Raw genomic sequence first — 15,144 nt, forward strand, 5'->3', positions numbered from 1 at the left:
AATCTAACCATCTTGTTCCGGAACAAAATGGTTTGTCTTGTCTTTCCCTCTGGTGTTTTTTTGGAAAGTTTTTTTTTTAAACAGGATTTTCATCGGCACCATCTTTAAGAAACCTTGATCATTTTTACTACGTTAGGTTCTTTGTATTTTGATTGCGTAGAATTCTCCGTTTTCTCTTACTGCAGCAAAAAAATTTTAATATTTTCCTCTCGAAAGTCATCGGTATCTCTTTATCAGCTCTGTTAATTGCCCCGAAATCACTGCCATATAAAATTATTAGTCTCAGCAGTATCTTGTAAAACTGTATTCTTGTTTCACAACTTGTGTATTGAAATGGTTTCTCAATTGATGACAGCATCTGTGAGCCATATTTTATTTTTAATATCAATTTTTATGTCATCGTTTACCATTGCACTTAAATGTTTTACTTGAGCCACTTGTTCAAACCCATATTCATTAATTTTCAGCCCGTCAGTTCTTCCCACGACATTGCCTGCAAATGCTAGCAGTTGTACGGACTTTAAAAAAATTGTATTCTTTGTTTGTATACCTGTCTCTAACTGCCTTCTCTAGAGCTATATTAAACAGATGACATGACAGGGAGTCTCCCTATTTCAGTATAGAAAACACCTGATGCTTCTGATTCAAACTTTAAAAAAGTATACTGAACATTTCAGAAAGAGAAAGTTAACTGATTTTTTTAAATGAGGCTAATTTAATTATGTATTAGTGATACTTATTTAAATATTCACGCAAGCAAGTGTCTGTGTAAAAAATTCTATCTCAATAGGGATTTTTTAGGAAACTTACTCCATTTTACGAAATTTCTTAAAATGTACAAAAACCAGGAGAATCTTAATGAAACCAGCAGAAACTGGCAAAATCCAGTACAGTTGGCAGCTTTGTATACGCGATTACATAAGCTATTTATAATGCCAAGTTAACAGCTTGTGTCAATGAAAAATTACTGGAAGGAATCCTTAAAATTTACCAGAAATGAACAAACTATTTTTGGGGAAATTGATTACAACAGTTGTGACAGTGAAGATTATTGAATTAAAATATTTCAGGCAAAAATTATGTAAATTGATTTCTTCTTTCTGAATGAAATCAGGAACAATTCCTTTGTTTCTTGATACCAATGCTGAGTAAATGCTTTTTATAACACATTGAACAGTTTCATAATTGTTATTATTTACTAACATTACTATCATTATAATTATTATTTACAGTGTTTTAATTATTTATATTTAGGAGATTTTACACAGAAACACATCAACAACTTAGCTCTTATTTCACAGAAATATTTATATATCCCCCATTATGATGCAATGAATACTGAATTGATATTTTTTAATATATATTTCAGCATTAATATCTATTATAAAAAATTAGCAAGTCTGAATTTTCATTGACATGCAGTGCGTTCATAGTTTCAGTTATGTTGTTGAACTCAAAAGTACTAAAACTCCTTTAACCCACAGCTGCCAACTTGCACAATACTGAAGTAATACACTGAGTGGTAGTAAAATAAAGTAAGACAGCTACCACCTGCTCTTTTTATGTTGTAAAAATGCAATCTTAAGATTTTGAGTTAGACAAGTACAAGTTAACAGTTCTTATTTTTTGAATAAATGAATATTTAGAAGAAGTTCAGTATCATATTAATTGAAGAAGCTTGTTTATAGGGTTTAGAAACTTGTCTCTGAAGAACACAATAAAATTTTCAAAAAAAAAATATGCATTTTTGATAGTTTATCCTTTTTAAGATTATTGTACTAAAATATTGAATTGATTTTCATAAAAATGTAACAAATATAAGAATCGTAACATATAAACATGTAAGGGTAACAGCATTAAGTCGAGCTTGGTACAGGAGCTGGACCCGCTGTGACACATATGAACAAACTTGTGGGTCTAGTTGATCATTGGATCGTGGTAAAACACTACCATTTTAACTACTTTATTGAAATAATTTGCTTAATTATGTAAGAAAAAGAATTAATGGTATTTTCAATATAAATAGTTGATATGACAACTTATTAAACTGTAATAAATTTTAAGGAAGTTTGCTAAGGGTTATTGACAGTTATAGAGCAATCAAAAATAAATGTAGGCAAAGCAGCTAAAGAATGTTAAAAAGGGCCAGAAATGGAGGGCTGCTGACTCTCCATTTCTAACAGCATATCCATTATTAACAGCAGCATTCCAGTAGGATTCAACAATGATGAAAATGGATAAACGTCGTAGGGACCTGATACTGATGCATTATAGTTATTTGTAAAATTTTATTTATATGGGTTATTGATCACAACACTCTAAAAACAATTTACTCTAAACTTTTCTTTATACTTGCTGTATCTCTAATTAACACTATTTTCAACCAATTTACTTCAAATTTTGTCGCAATATTCAAAATAAAGTTTTCATGGTGATTTTTTATTTGGGTGGACTGGTTCTGAATAATCCACAATAATTTATTTTATGTCATGATTAGATTATTATTTTTAAAAAACCCAACAAGCAATGAAAACTGCTCTCATGTAGTTCGAAAAAATTCATAGCGTAAAAAAATTATGGATTTTAAAAAAAATAGTTCTAAACATATTTATACTACTAATTTTAAGTTTTGTATTTGTAAAATGAAGATTAAAATATGAACAGTGCGCAAAAAATTAAACAAATTACCCTTAATTCAATTCAAAGATTGAATCTCTGATTCAAGGGGTGACTTCAAATATGTGTATTAATAATTAGTACAGACAATATTTTAAGTTATGAAATCAGACAAAAACTTACTTTCTCTAAATAAACATACCTTTTTTATTATAGATCTGGGTTTTTGACCCCCTAAATATAGGGAGGAACCGCAATCTGGGAAGTATGATTCTCATAGTGAGGTCAGGAAAGCTATCAAGTTTAGATATCTTAATTCAAAGTTTACATATTTCGTCATATTTTGAGAATCTTAAAAAAATTTTAGACTATTAAAAATAAATATTTATTTGCAAGATTATTGCTTTTATATTAATCTTAGGACAAACAAGTTATAATTGTGTGTTAAAATTTTTTAATTCTCTTAAAAAGTTCAAGATATGGTGAAATAAACAAAAAATGAAGTTGGTATTCAGAGGTTTATTGGGGATCCAAAATCCCATCATGAAAAGGTATGTTTAATCAGAGAAAGTAGGTTTTGTTTGTCTGATTTTCTCACTTAAAACATTGCCCCACTAATTAATTAGCATATATGAGGTCACCCTCTTAAACTTTTAAAATTGAGTCCTAGAATGTAAAAATCTGATCATTAGATCAAAAATTATTCAAAGCGGTCCGTTTATTTTTTGTACACTATACAATAAGATTAAAAATAAAAAAAAATTATCAAATTTATTACAATCATTGCAAAATTGATTAAAAAATCCTTTTGTGCAAACTTCTGTGTCGTTCCCCCCTAAATAGCAGTTTAAACATAGACAATGATTAATAAAGAGCAACATATTTCTGTATATTTATTAAGCAATTCTGGAGATGGTATAAGATCATGAAAACATACACACAAATGAAGAATTTGTGTAAGCACATACTAAATTACTGCATAAGCTTCTACCATAGGAGATGCTTATGATTGTTTTCTTTAATTTAAAGCTATATTATAGCATACCAGTTTTTATCTAAAATACTTATTACAGCAATTACTGACAAATTGAATATCTATAGAATTTAAAGCTTTATCTGAAAATAGCAAAATAAGAATTTAACTTTTATAAAATAGATTATAAACTTATTAGGATAAAAAATTATTCTTTACGATTTTTTTTTTTTTTTTTTTTTAATATATTAGATTTCTTTTACTCACTTACCACTTTGACTTATTTAGGAACACAGATCCATTACAGACCTAAATGTTCACATATGCTTTATGATATTATGAATAAAAAGTATAAATAAGTAAATGTAAAAGATATAAATAACATATAGATATAATGTAAGAATAAGTTAATGTAACTATGAGTATAATTCTTTGAGTATAGAATTCATGCAAACAATCTGTGATGCGGAATGCTCAGTTAACTGAGATTTGTGAACCAAAAATATACAGCTTTTTTTTAAAAAAAAAATATACAGATGTAAAAGAAACTTCTAGATCACAAATTTCGGTGAATACAGAGTGTAACTAATATCACGCTAGAGGTGTATACATTTAAATTCTGCTAATGAATAAAAGTGTTAAGATCACGGAATAAATTAATGTAAAACTGAGTGAATATGAATGGAAATTTTTTATAATTGAACAGTGATATTTGAGTAATCATTGGTATTTACTTATTAATATTACAGGAAAAACTGAATATAATACCCAACCACAACTGATTCTTTCCCTGATTAATTACTTATATATTAGAAATTTATTCACATAAAATTCAAAAGACATGTATATACAGTTGAGCACATTCAAATTTAGTAACAGAAGTTCATTAATTTAGCACATAACAGATTTAACTTAAAAACCACTGATACAAAAATATGAATATTTCTAACACACAAAACAGAGATAATTTTTTGTCGATTCATGTCGAAAATAAATTAACAATAAAAGATCATTGATATAATTAAAGAAGGAAAAAAATCACTCTTTTAGAGCTTATTAAATAATACATTTTACAATTTTTTACAAAATAGAAAGATTTTTCGTTGATTCAAGTTGAAAATAAATTAACAATAGAAGGTCATTGATATAATTATTGCTTGCTTGATTATTGCTCTTTTAGAGCTTATTAAATAAAACATTCTGCAATTTGACAAAAGTAAATGATTATAAATATAATTCGTCAAAATTATTCATCATGTATAACATAAATATAATTCACCAGCAAAAGGTTTTACTGTGCAAATATATGAGCACATAAGAAAATATAACAGTAATATTTTTAAAAAAATTTTCAACAAAAAATTATTTGAAATAAGTTAAAAACCATGTTTAATCAACCAAAAATCTGAGATAAGTGTTATGCAATTTTATAGTGCATATAAAATGCCACGTTACATTGAATTTATTATTATTTAGAATAAATTTTTCTATTCTTAAAGATCAATTGATTAGTTACGATCCTTAATATTTGAAAATTTAGTAAGCATTGATTTGAAATTTAAGTGGAGCTTAAGATTTCCTATAAATAATAAAGTGCAATCTGTTAAATGGAAATATAAGTTAAAGAAATAATATTTTTTTTTTTAAATTTTGTAAAATAGATTTCCATCCAATTTAAAATTCAGCCAACTTTCTGTTTAAATATTTTTATGAAAAAACACTAAATAACTCTGTTTTATATAAATTAATAGTACAAAATCCAACACCTTTTTTCTTTTCAACACACTGTCTATGAAAAAAATACAGATGTCAAACCATGATATTTAAATGAAAGAGAATTAAATATAACCTTACACTTTCAATTCCATATTTCACAAGCACAAAAATGCAATATCAATGTTTTTGACTTATGTATTTGTCTAAAGGTTTTTACTATAGCAAAATGCTTGCTGCTATTAACAGAAACGTTTAAAAAAAAAGTTTTGCACATTAAAAAAAAAGCAGTTTTGCTCTAAAAAACATCACGGCGGATAATCACCAAGCCCCACTTCAAAAATCAACATCAGGTATATTCAAAAATCAACAAATGTACAATAATCTTTTAAATATTTTACCTCATTACAGATGAAATACATAAATTCTTTGAAATATCATTAGGCATTAAAAAATTAAGTATATTAATGATGGGAGAAAAAAGAAATTTTGAGTATTGAAAAACTTAAGTAATGATAGTGTTCCTTGGACAACAAAGTGATTAAGATATTGCATGAGTTAGGAGCAGATAAGACAGACATCAGTTACAGCCTGCATTATGCACCATTAGAACCACTTACTCCACAGAGAGTTTTTTAGTTCATAAATACATTACAATCACAGACCTAGTTGAATTAAAAATTAATTTGTTTCCATTTTTTCACATTGTGGTTGATTTTGAGTTGTGTCATCTGGTTTTGTAGCTTCTGGTGTGTCATTGGTAGAATCTGGCATTTCACTATCAGCTTGGGGTTTGTCAATTGGTTTTTCTTCGGGAGGAGGTTCAACTTTAGGCTTTGGTTTTGATAATATAGGGTTTACCACATTTTCAAGCTCCTGAGAGATATAAAATACATTAATGAAATGTGCAGTACAAGCCAAATTGTAATTCATCATGTATAGTCATTAAGAATAGACGAGCAGATGAAACATTAGACAAAATTTTTAATCCAGCTATTTAGATTAATCATTCATTAAGAGCATAATATACTAAATTAATGTACTAATTAAATTAAATAAAAATATAAATAAAGCCACATTATAAACGGAGAGCAATTTTAAATACAGCTGATTAGCTAATGAACCCTCCAGATTTAATATTTTATCAAAATTTAAAATTTGGATAAATATGCATTTATCAACTTTTTATTTATCAATGAAACCTCTTTAATTGTTTGATAATACTTAAAAGAAATTAATGAATTTCAAAACAAAAATACAGCGAAAGTAATAATTGAAAGTGAAAGCAAATAAGTAAGTGATCCTAAGAGAAGCATTTAAAAATTCATTAATAATTTAACGTGTAAGTGGTTCCAATTATGTTTAAATCAAATGAATAAAAAAAAAAATTTGTACAATAAGAGATTTAGAGAATAGTAGGAATTATCCCTTAATTGACATTTACTTAATTTTGCATCCCAGTCTAGGATTCATTCTTAATAGTTTGAGGGGGTGACCTAAAATATGCTAATTAATTTGCGTAGACAATATTTTAAGTTCAGGAAATCAGACAAAAAAAAACATACCTTTTCCCAACCAACTTCTCTGAAAAACATACCTTTTCCCAATGGATTCAGATTTCTGACCCCCAAAATATAGGGGTAGCCAAAATCCGGAAAATATGGTCCCCATAGTTAGTTGCATATTTCGCCATAAATTGACAACTTTTAAAGCGAATTGAAAATTTTTTGCACACTATACATTTTTTTTAAAGCATGAAGTTTTACCTAACAAAAATACAAAATTTGAGCTAAATGTATTGAGTAGTTATTAAAATATGTTTTACTTGATACAATATAGTATAAAAAGCTAAAATGATATTTTCAAATATAAGTTTTGTTGAATAAAAGACCGTAAAGAAAATTGACCGGAAATGATAAAATTAAAAAAAAAAAAAAAAAAATCAAGCTGGGACTGATGTGGATTGTTTTATATAGTATCAATTTAAAAAATCTACTGTTTTTTTTTTTTGGCTGGTTCCTAGACGAACCCGGATTTTGTAAGCACACAGTGGAATCTCCTTATGAAAAGGCTTAACAAAGCATTTTTCTTGAAACTGAGATGTTTTGTCGCCATTAATTCGCATTTGCAGTTGATGATGTCCTCAACTGAACAAGTATGACAGAATAACCTTTAACTATGAGATTGAAATAGAGTTGCACTCTTTACCTACAAATCTTTAAAAAAACATTTCGTTAGTCAGTCATTCTAATGAGCATATTTTGAATGCTAGCAGGTTGATGAATTTAGTTTTGTTGGATTTCCATTTTTAAAACTAAATGTGGAGAGAAAGCCTCTTAGTATATTTTAGAATATTTTATACAATGTTAATGATACAATTTTTTAAAAAAGTCAATAATTTCTGCAACACCTGCTGGTTCTCTTTTTCTTTATTAACAGTTATTAAGAATCAAAAACAAATTGGAATAGCTTGCGAAACCAACCAGTTTAAGCCTGAAAGAAAACTATTAAAAATGAAGATGAATTGAGGTGGCTTTATTAGAATGAATAAGAACCAGAACATTATTTTAACTGGTACTGAACTATTTTACATATTTAAATGGATGGTTGATGAGGTTTAAAGAACAAGGAATTTAAAGAAATTAAATGAAATAAAATAAATTTTTATATATATTAGATTTATTTCTATACAGATATCAGCTAAATTTTTTGACTACTTTGACTTCATATTACACTTAAGTATACAGATGAAAACAAAAGGGTCTACTTTTTATAAAAAGAACAAAATATGAAATGCCTCAAGTAATTTATCAAATGATAGCCAAGCTCTTCACAGACAACCCTGTCATACAAAGGCCTGTGTCGTCATGAAGCTACCTGATTTGCTCAGCGAAACTTGTAGCAGGACATTTTGAAACACCATAGCTTAGCCCAATGTTATTTTTTTTTAGAATTACTTTCTTTACTCATTAAAAGTATGACCAGTTGTCATCGGCTAGACAGTGCAACAAGATAACAGAATGTAAGAATACTGAAGTGGGTCAATCACACACTACCTGTTGTAGGAACCTCCGGGTTTCAAGAAACGTGGAGTGGATATAGTTTACAGTGGTTTACCAGTCTGTTTCTAACTGATCTAACATTATCCAAAAATACTATGGTCGAGGCAATCTGATGATCTGGCCAGGCCTCATAGCATATTGACTTTCATTGCCGACAGGTCAGTGGTAGAGAAAAGATTCTTGTAACCTAATTCGCTGAGTTTATGGACTAATTTTTATCTCTAAAGAATAATACTTACAATCAGAGATATTCAGCGATTGGAATAGTATGTGATGTCCTCTAATCTTAATCCAACTGAAGACATGCGTGATGACATAGAATGCTCAATTGCAGCTTGAAAACTAGCTCCAATGAAAAGTGATGATCTCAAGGAGGCCTAAGTGCAAGAGTGGGTGCAGTTGCCACAGGGATAGATTAGAGCTTCATACTGCTTATCAGGATCCTTATGTGAGAGTTGTGAAGCTGCTACAGGCAATCATACAGCCCATTAGATACGTTTTTATTGTTTAACGGGGTATTCAGCTGCTGGGCTGGACAAGCGATCAGTTCCCTTATTTAGGGTACAGGTAATGCTTATTTTTTGGTTTTTCCTTATATTTGTCTTTTTAATTACTTTTACCAGTGGAATATAAAAAAATTTACCAAATACATACCTCTTTTTGTTGTAAAATCTCATTTACAGTAACAGGTGGGTTTTCATAAGGTAATAGACTTGATAAACGCTGGAGAGTTTTCCCATGCCATTCTTGTTTCTTTTCTAATATACTTTGAACCTGAAACAAATATCAATTTGAACATTTCTGTAAAAGAAATTTAAAAAAAAAAAAAAATCGAATATTACTTAGGTGCTTATAATTTCTATTAACATCGAATTCACAAGATTAAATTGATTTATGGCTGTTAATTTTAGTCATGTTTACTTTCTCAGCATGTCTTAAGTAAGATGCCAGAAACTCAACAGTAAATGACTCATTTTAACAAGAGAGGCATGTGTGAGGGGCTTTTTATTTGAAACCATGCACAGAAAAAATTTTCCTTGATAATTTTTTTAACCTAAGTCAATCCTCTTACATTTGCATCTGGTTTCGTCAGATTTTTCTACATGAGTTTTAACATCTCTAAATAAGTTTAAAATTAAGAAAAAGCTAAGTAAAGCTAAAATGTCACAGGAATTAAATCCAAACTTTCTAAATTTAAAAAAACTAGCCTCATTAATTCTTTAAAAAAATTCTATGGAAACAAGTGGAAAATTAGATTTTGATGAATTTTGGTCACCAGTACATAGAAATTATTGAAACTGGTATATACCAGACAGATAAATGTTCATAAATTTTGAACATTAATCATTGTGTGATGAATTTTGAACATCAATATTCATCATACAATTTTAAGAAATCGTATCAAATTTTAAAAATAGTAGTTCCAGAAAGGAAGTTAACGTTTCCAAAAGATATACTAGAGTACATTTGAATTCACTTAATATATGTTTAGGTAACTTTTGGCAAAATCAAATTTTCTTTTATTATAAGAACAGCTTCAAAAAACATATTTAAATGCATGGAAACAAGGTTCAACTGTGTCATAATCACTAAAAATGTACATGAAAAATGCTCAAGATGATTCATCATAAATTTATTATGAAATAATCATTACAAGTCAAGAGAACTTTTAACTTATGAGAACTTTTAACTTAAAAATATATCAACTACATATTCAATATATTAATTGACAATCAAGAGCTGAGCTGCTTTTTGAAACAAATTCAAAATAAATTAATTTTAATTCAAGATTGCTAATTTACATAACATACCAATAGAAATATGCAAAAGTAAAGATTATATTGCAATGTTAAATATTATATGGATAATATACTTTATTCATTTCTTCTACTGTAATGTGATCATAAAGTGGATCTTTATTTTTGAATAATTGCAAAGCTTTGTATGCTCGCTGTAAGCTGGATCCTAATGCATTAAAAGCTGCCTCCCTGTTGTTAAATTCAGTAAATCGAAAAACTATAGGATCCCCATGATTCTAGAAAGAAAGAAAAAATTTAAAATTTCTCACACTATGAAAAAATTACATAATGTAAAACATTCTAACAACAAATTCTTACCTTCAGGTCTGTCAGTTTCTGTACATAAACACTCTTCTGTTGATCTTCACCTTCATCATAAAGCCAATTTTCTGTATCTTCCAAAATTCTGCAAAGTTGCTCTTTGCCCTAAAAATATTGTGAATTTTAATAAATAATATAAATTAACATCACTGCAACAAGTCACTAAAACTTTTTAACTTTATTACCTCAATACATAAACTAAATTTTAAAAAAGGCAAAATTAGTATTAAGGGCTTTCAAACTGGTCACATAATAAATGAAATTAGAGTTAAGAAAAGCAAACTTCATGATGTATGCTTAATGAAATAATTAGGATTTTTTTAAAAAAGCATGGAAAATATAGACACTGATGCTTGTAAACATTGCAACACTATGAAAGAATTATCAGAAATTAATGAAATTTTTTCCACATTTTACTGGTAGTGGTATAAGCAATTAAATTTTCAAGACAAAGAAAGTTCCAAATCAGAATTTTGTATAGCCACCATGCTGGGCGTTGAATCATAGGATCATAACGCAATCCTTAAGAACAGCATTCCATTTGGCTTTGACTTGATGCCTAAATTTAAGTCTTATTGTGTGATCCACCAGCTGCATGAGCATGTCACTGAGCGATGAAGTCCTAGATATGCTCAACAGGCAGCATATCCAGGGAATAAGCAGATGGAAGAAACAAAGCCAGTAGTGCACTGAAGAAGGCTTATGCAGTCCTAGAAACTTGTACACAGGCATTTTGCTAAATGCAGTGCTAGAATTTTGTGCCTTGCTTTGATAAAGTGCCAAGAACGCAAAGAATATGAGAGGACCTTCGACTCCAAAATTTTCCCTATGTAGTGATCACTGTTTAAATTGCCTGCAAATTGTCTTAGGTAAAATCGACAATACCCATTAGCTTTCCCCACTATGAAGACAGACGCTTGTGTGATATTCTGCTGAATAATATACTGCAGAGCAGATGTTTTCTGACATAAGTTCTTCCATCATAGTACACCAGAACGTAGTGAGATTCATTGTATTGTTTACCACCATAATTTTTCTGGAAGAGAACAGTTTTGGTAGCCTTACATATAAAAAATAGTAGCCTAAATAGAATCTTCAGAGAAATAATTAAGATACCATTTGGATCCATGAACTAGTGTTTTGAATAATTATAAGAAAAAAAGAAAAAATCTCATGATAGAACCGTAGAATACAATAACTAAAACTTCACCAGATTAGCACAATAGACCATTTACCATTTCAACTATTGCTTCAAAAGCTGAAGAATATTTTTTCCTTCTTTTAAAAATGTCATGAATATAATAAAAGGAGATTAAATAGAGACAAATATTAAAGTTTAGGGTAAATAAACTTGTTTTGCTTTTGCTTCTGAAAACCCGAGCAACTATAAATTAAATGTGTGATTAAAATAAATTGTTTATCAAGATTCAAAATTAAATCATAAAATTTATTTGATTTAAAGAATTCATGAACATTTGAAAGTGCATTTTCATTTATAAATTATTTTTAAAAAAAATATTTATATTAAAGAAAAAGTTTTCCCCCCACACGTTGATAACTGTACAGTATTTTAAAAATTTCCTAATATTATAACTTTAACATAAAAATTTAAAGATCTAAAATTACTAAAAAATACATACTTCAGGAAAATTTGCTATGAAATGTTTTTTTTTTTTTTTAATTTTAAACAAAGGATTTGACAAACTGAAAATATTATTATAAGTTTGGAATAACTAGATATAAGTGAACAAAATTATTTAGGAACATAAGAATAACTAAATTTCAAATAAGTTACATACACAGATTTCAGAATTCAGTATAAAACTAAAATATATTATTAGTTAAATCTTGAAACATTTTAATAGATATCGTTAAAAAATTATATTAGTCATCTTTTGTTTTTTCTTTGCCAGTTTTTTACCTACAGAGAATTGCAAGAGGTAGGTTTCTTCGAGAAGAAATCAATCTTGATGAAAACATTAATAAAATCTTAGTAGAAAAAAGTATGTAAAGGTCACTTTATGCATTTAAAAAATTATAATTTTCATAAATAAAAAATTTATATACTTCTTTCTTGTCCTATCTTGTGAAATTTTGATACTTACATATTAAAACTTAATTGAATATATATTAAGATTATAAACCATATTATTTTAAAATAAAAATACCTATATTTTAACACAGATTAGGATTTTCTTTGAGTAATAAAAAATAAAGACTTGTAGCTTCGAGAAAATTGCATAAAAAAGTTAAAATTATTTTATTTCTAGTCGTTTGTATGAACCATGAATTAATGTAAAAAATGTTTTGAATTATGTAAGCGAATCTGAAGCATTAAATTTTGCCCATAAACTATAAAAATTACACTAAGAGAAATGGAAATGATTAAAAAGATTATAAATAAATAATATAGGTAAATATTGAGGATAATTAAGCCAACATAACGAATTAATAATCAATTGAACATTGAACACAGTACAAAAACTAATCCATTGTACAAAAATGACGATTATTAGCAAGAAATTAATCCAACTATGATACATTTCTGCCATTAAAATTTATCAACATAATGAAAAATCTAGCAAGCAGAGGCTGATTGTACTACGGAAACTCTAAGGCAAAACTTTTCTTTTTTCCTCTTACTCTTATAATTCATTTTTCTTTACTTGAACAATTTCGTAAATAAAAAGCATTTAAAAAAATGTATCCCTTTTTATGACAAATTAGAACAGAGGTAGAGTGCCAAAAACTTAATCTCTTATTATTATCCACCACAAAATATGAGGAATTAAGACTTCTAAATTTGCAAGAAGCAGCCCCTTGAAAGATATTTGCTTTTGGACCCTTTTTTGCCTAAAAAAGTGGCCACTTTTTTGCTAGTGGAAACGTTACAATAGAAGGGAAAAAAATATTTAGAAAGTTACCTGTTCAGTTACAAATTTTTCTAGTACTCCATAAAGTTTATCTCTAAATTCATACACATACTCTTCCACTGCATTTTTTGCATCTGCTCTTTCTTTCTCCATTTTGTCTTGCATCATCATTATACCCTATGCAAATATGAAAGTGACTTAATAAAGCAAAATTGTAATATTTATTTAAATTTATCCTACATACTCTTAAATGCATTTACCTGAAACAAAATTATCACCTCATAAAAAAAAACCTCATGAATTACCTCATAAAAAAAACTAATAAGTTTAGTTTCTAAAATGAGTACCACTAGTATAGAAGAAGTTTAAAAAAAATATCTATTTATGGCCTAGTAGTGGTCACAAAAGGAAAAATCAGAAAAAAAAAAAAGAGTTTCATAAAATATATGGAGGAACTGAAGAAAGAATGAATAAAAAATTTAACTTTATAATAACTTTATAGCCTAGATCATATAAGTCTAAAAAAAATGAAGAAAAAAGAACTAAATTCAATAAAAGCTATAATTATTATTTGTATAGAGATTCTTTAAAAAAAAAATTTTGAATAAAAAAAAATTTTTTATAGAAAATATTTTCAGAAAAGAAAGTTTTAATAATGACAAAATGAAATACAAAACAAAATTTCATCTAATAAAAAACCAAGTAACAAGTATCCAAGATAAATGCTGTTTAGTTGATTAAACAAAAAGAAATAAGAACAAAACCTTACCTCCCTTTCAATCAACTCATCCAACTCTCGCCTACTCAGACTAACTGAGTCAAACTCAATAGGGAGATCAACAGCTTTTGTTACACTTTTCGGTTTCTTTTGCTCTGGTTCTTTTTTCTCAGTTTGCTGAAAATATTCAATTCATAAATGAACATGTACTCGAATTATAATTACTACGACACTGAAAAATTTATTTATTATATTGTAAATGATTGTCATAATAATAAATATTATAATGTATTGTCTGAGTTCAACAAGAGCACTGAGTTTATTCATATTCATTGCACATATATGTGGCATTTAGTTAACCCATATTAGGGGGGAAATGGAATGATAGAAACCAAGTATATATTGTCTTGAAAGAAATAGATGCCCAATATCTGAATGTACTTGGAAGACAACCTGGTGGAAGATAAACAGGTTGTACACTAAATCCAATTTCAGAAATCTATCAAGCTTCATCTGTTTGACCAATCCATTCATCCAGCCCAAAGATTGCCTAATTATCACTAATGCATTCTACTAAATGTAGCCCCTTGTCACTGGCACTTTTTTGGTCAGTTTAGAAATTTACTATAAAATGTGTACTTTCTAGGAAATTTTCAACCAATTCCAACAATTTATCTAGAGTCCATCTTTTAAAACCTATCTCAGTACCTTTAGACTATAAGCAATGGGGAAGAAATTGTGACCTTATTTATAATATGTCTGTGCATTTTTTTAAAATATTTTTCCAGTGTTAAATTATTGTGCACAACTGTGCTCTATTCAATTCTCATTCAACGTGCATATGAACTGCCATTTATACATACATTTCTTTTATTTTGATATTTGTATGCCAACGCATTTATAACTTAAGTCACTTCCACTGTGAATATCTATTATTTTACTTTTCTTTCGTCGAATTTTAAATTCACAAAATTTAATAGCCAAAATAGAAAAAAATAAAGAAATTGGACATGGGAATTATTAACAAAAATATGAATTTATAAAGGATTAAAACAAACTTAAATTAAGA

The 15,144-nt window shown here is 27.9% G+C and overlaps 1 protein-coding gene across 1 annotated transcript in view; it reads right to left on the reverse strand.

The window, feature by feature from the left end:
• Positions 1–3,496: 3,496 nt before the first annotated feature.
• LOC107438136 (heat shock 70 kDa protein 4) overlaps positions 3,497–15,144 on the reverse strand; it is a 39,554-nt gene continuing 27,906 nt past the window's right edge. The window contains exons 12-17 of the mRNA XM_016050336.4: positions 14,127–14,252; positions 13,409–13,534; positions 10,482–10,589; positions 10,238–10,399; positions 9,019–9,138; positions 3,497–6,178 (exon numbers count right to left, since the gene is read on the reverse strand). Of these exons, the coding sequence (XP_015905822.1) occupies positions 5,984–6,178; positions 9,019–9,138; positions 10,238–10,399; positions 10,482–10,589; positions 13,409–13,534; positions 14,127–14,252 (837 nt within the window). The 3' untranslated portion in view covers positions 3,497–5,983. The remainder of the gene's footprint in view (positions 6,179–9,018; positions 9,139–10,237; positions 10,400–10,481; positions 10,590–13,408; positions 13,535–14,126; positions 14,253–15,144) is intronic.

The sequence above is a fragment of the Parasteatoda tepidariorum genome, chromosome X2, assembly GCF_043381705.1.
Source record: "Parasteatoda tepidariorum isolate YZ-2023 chromosome X2, CAS_Ptep_4.0, whole genome shotgun sequence".
Lineage (NCBI taxonomy): Eukaryota > Metazoa > Arthropoda > Arachnida > Araneae > Theridiidae > Parasteatoda > Parasteatoda tepidariorum.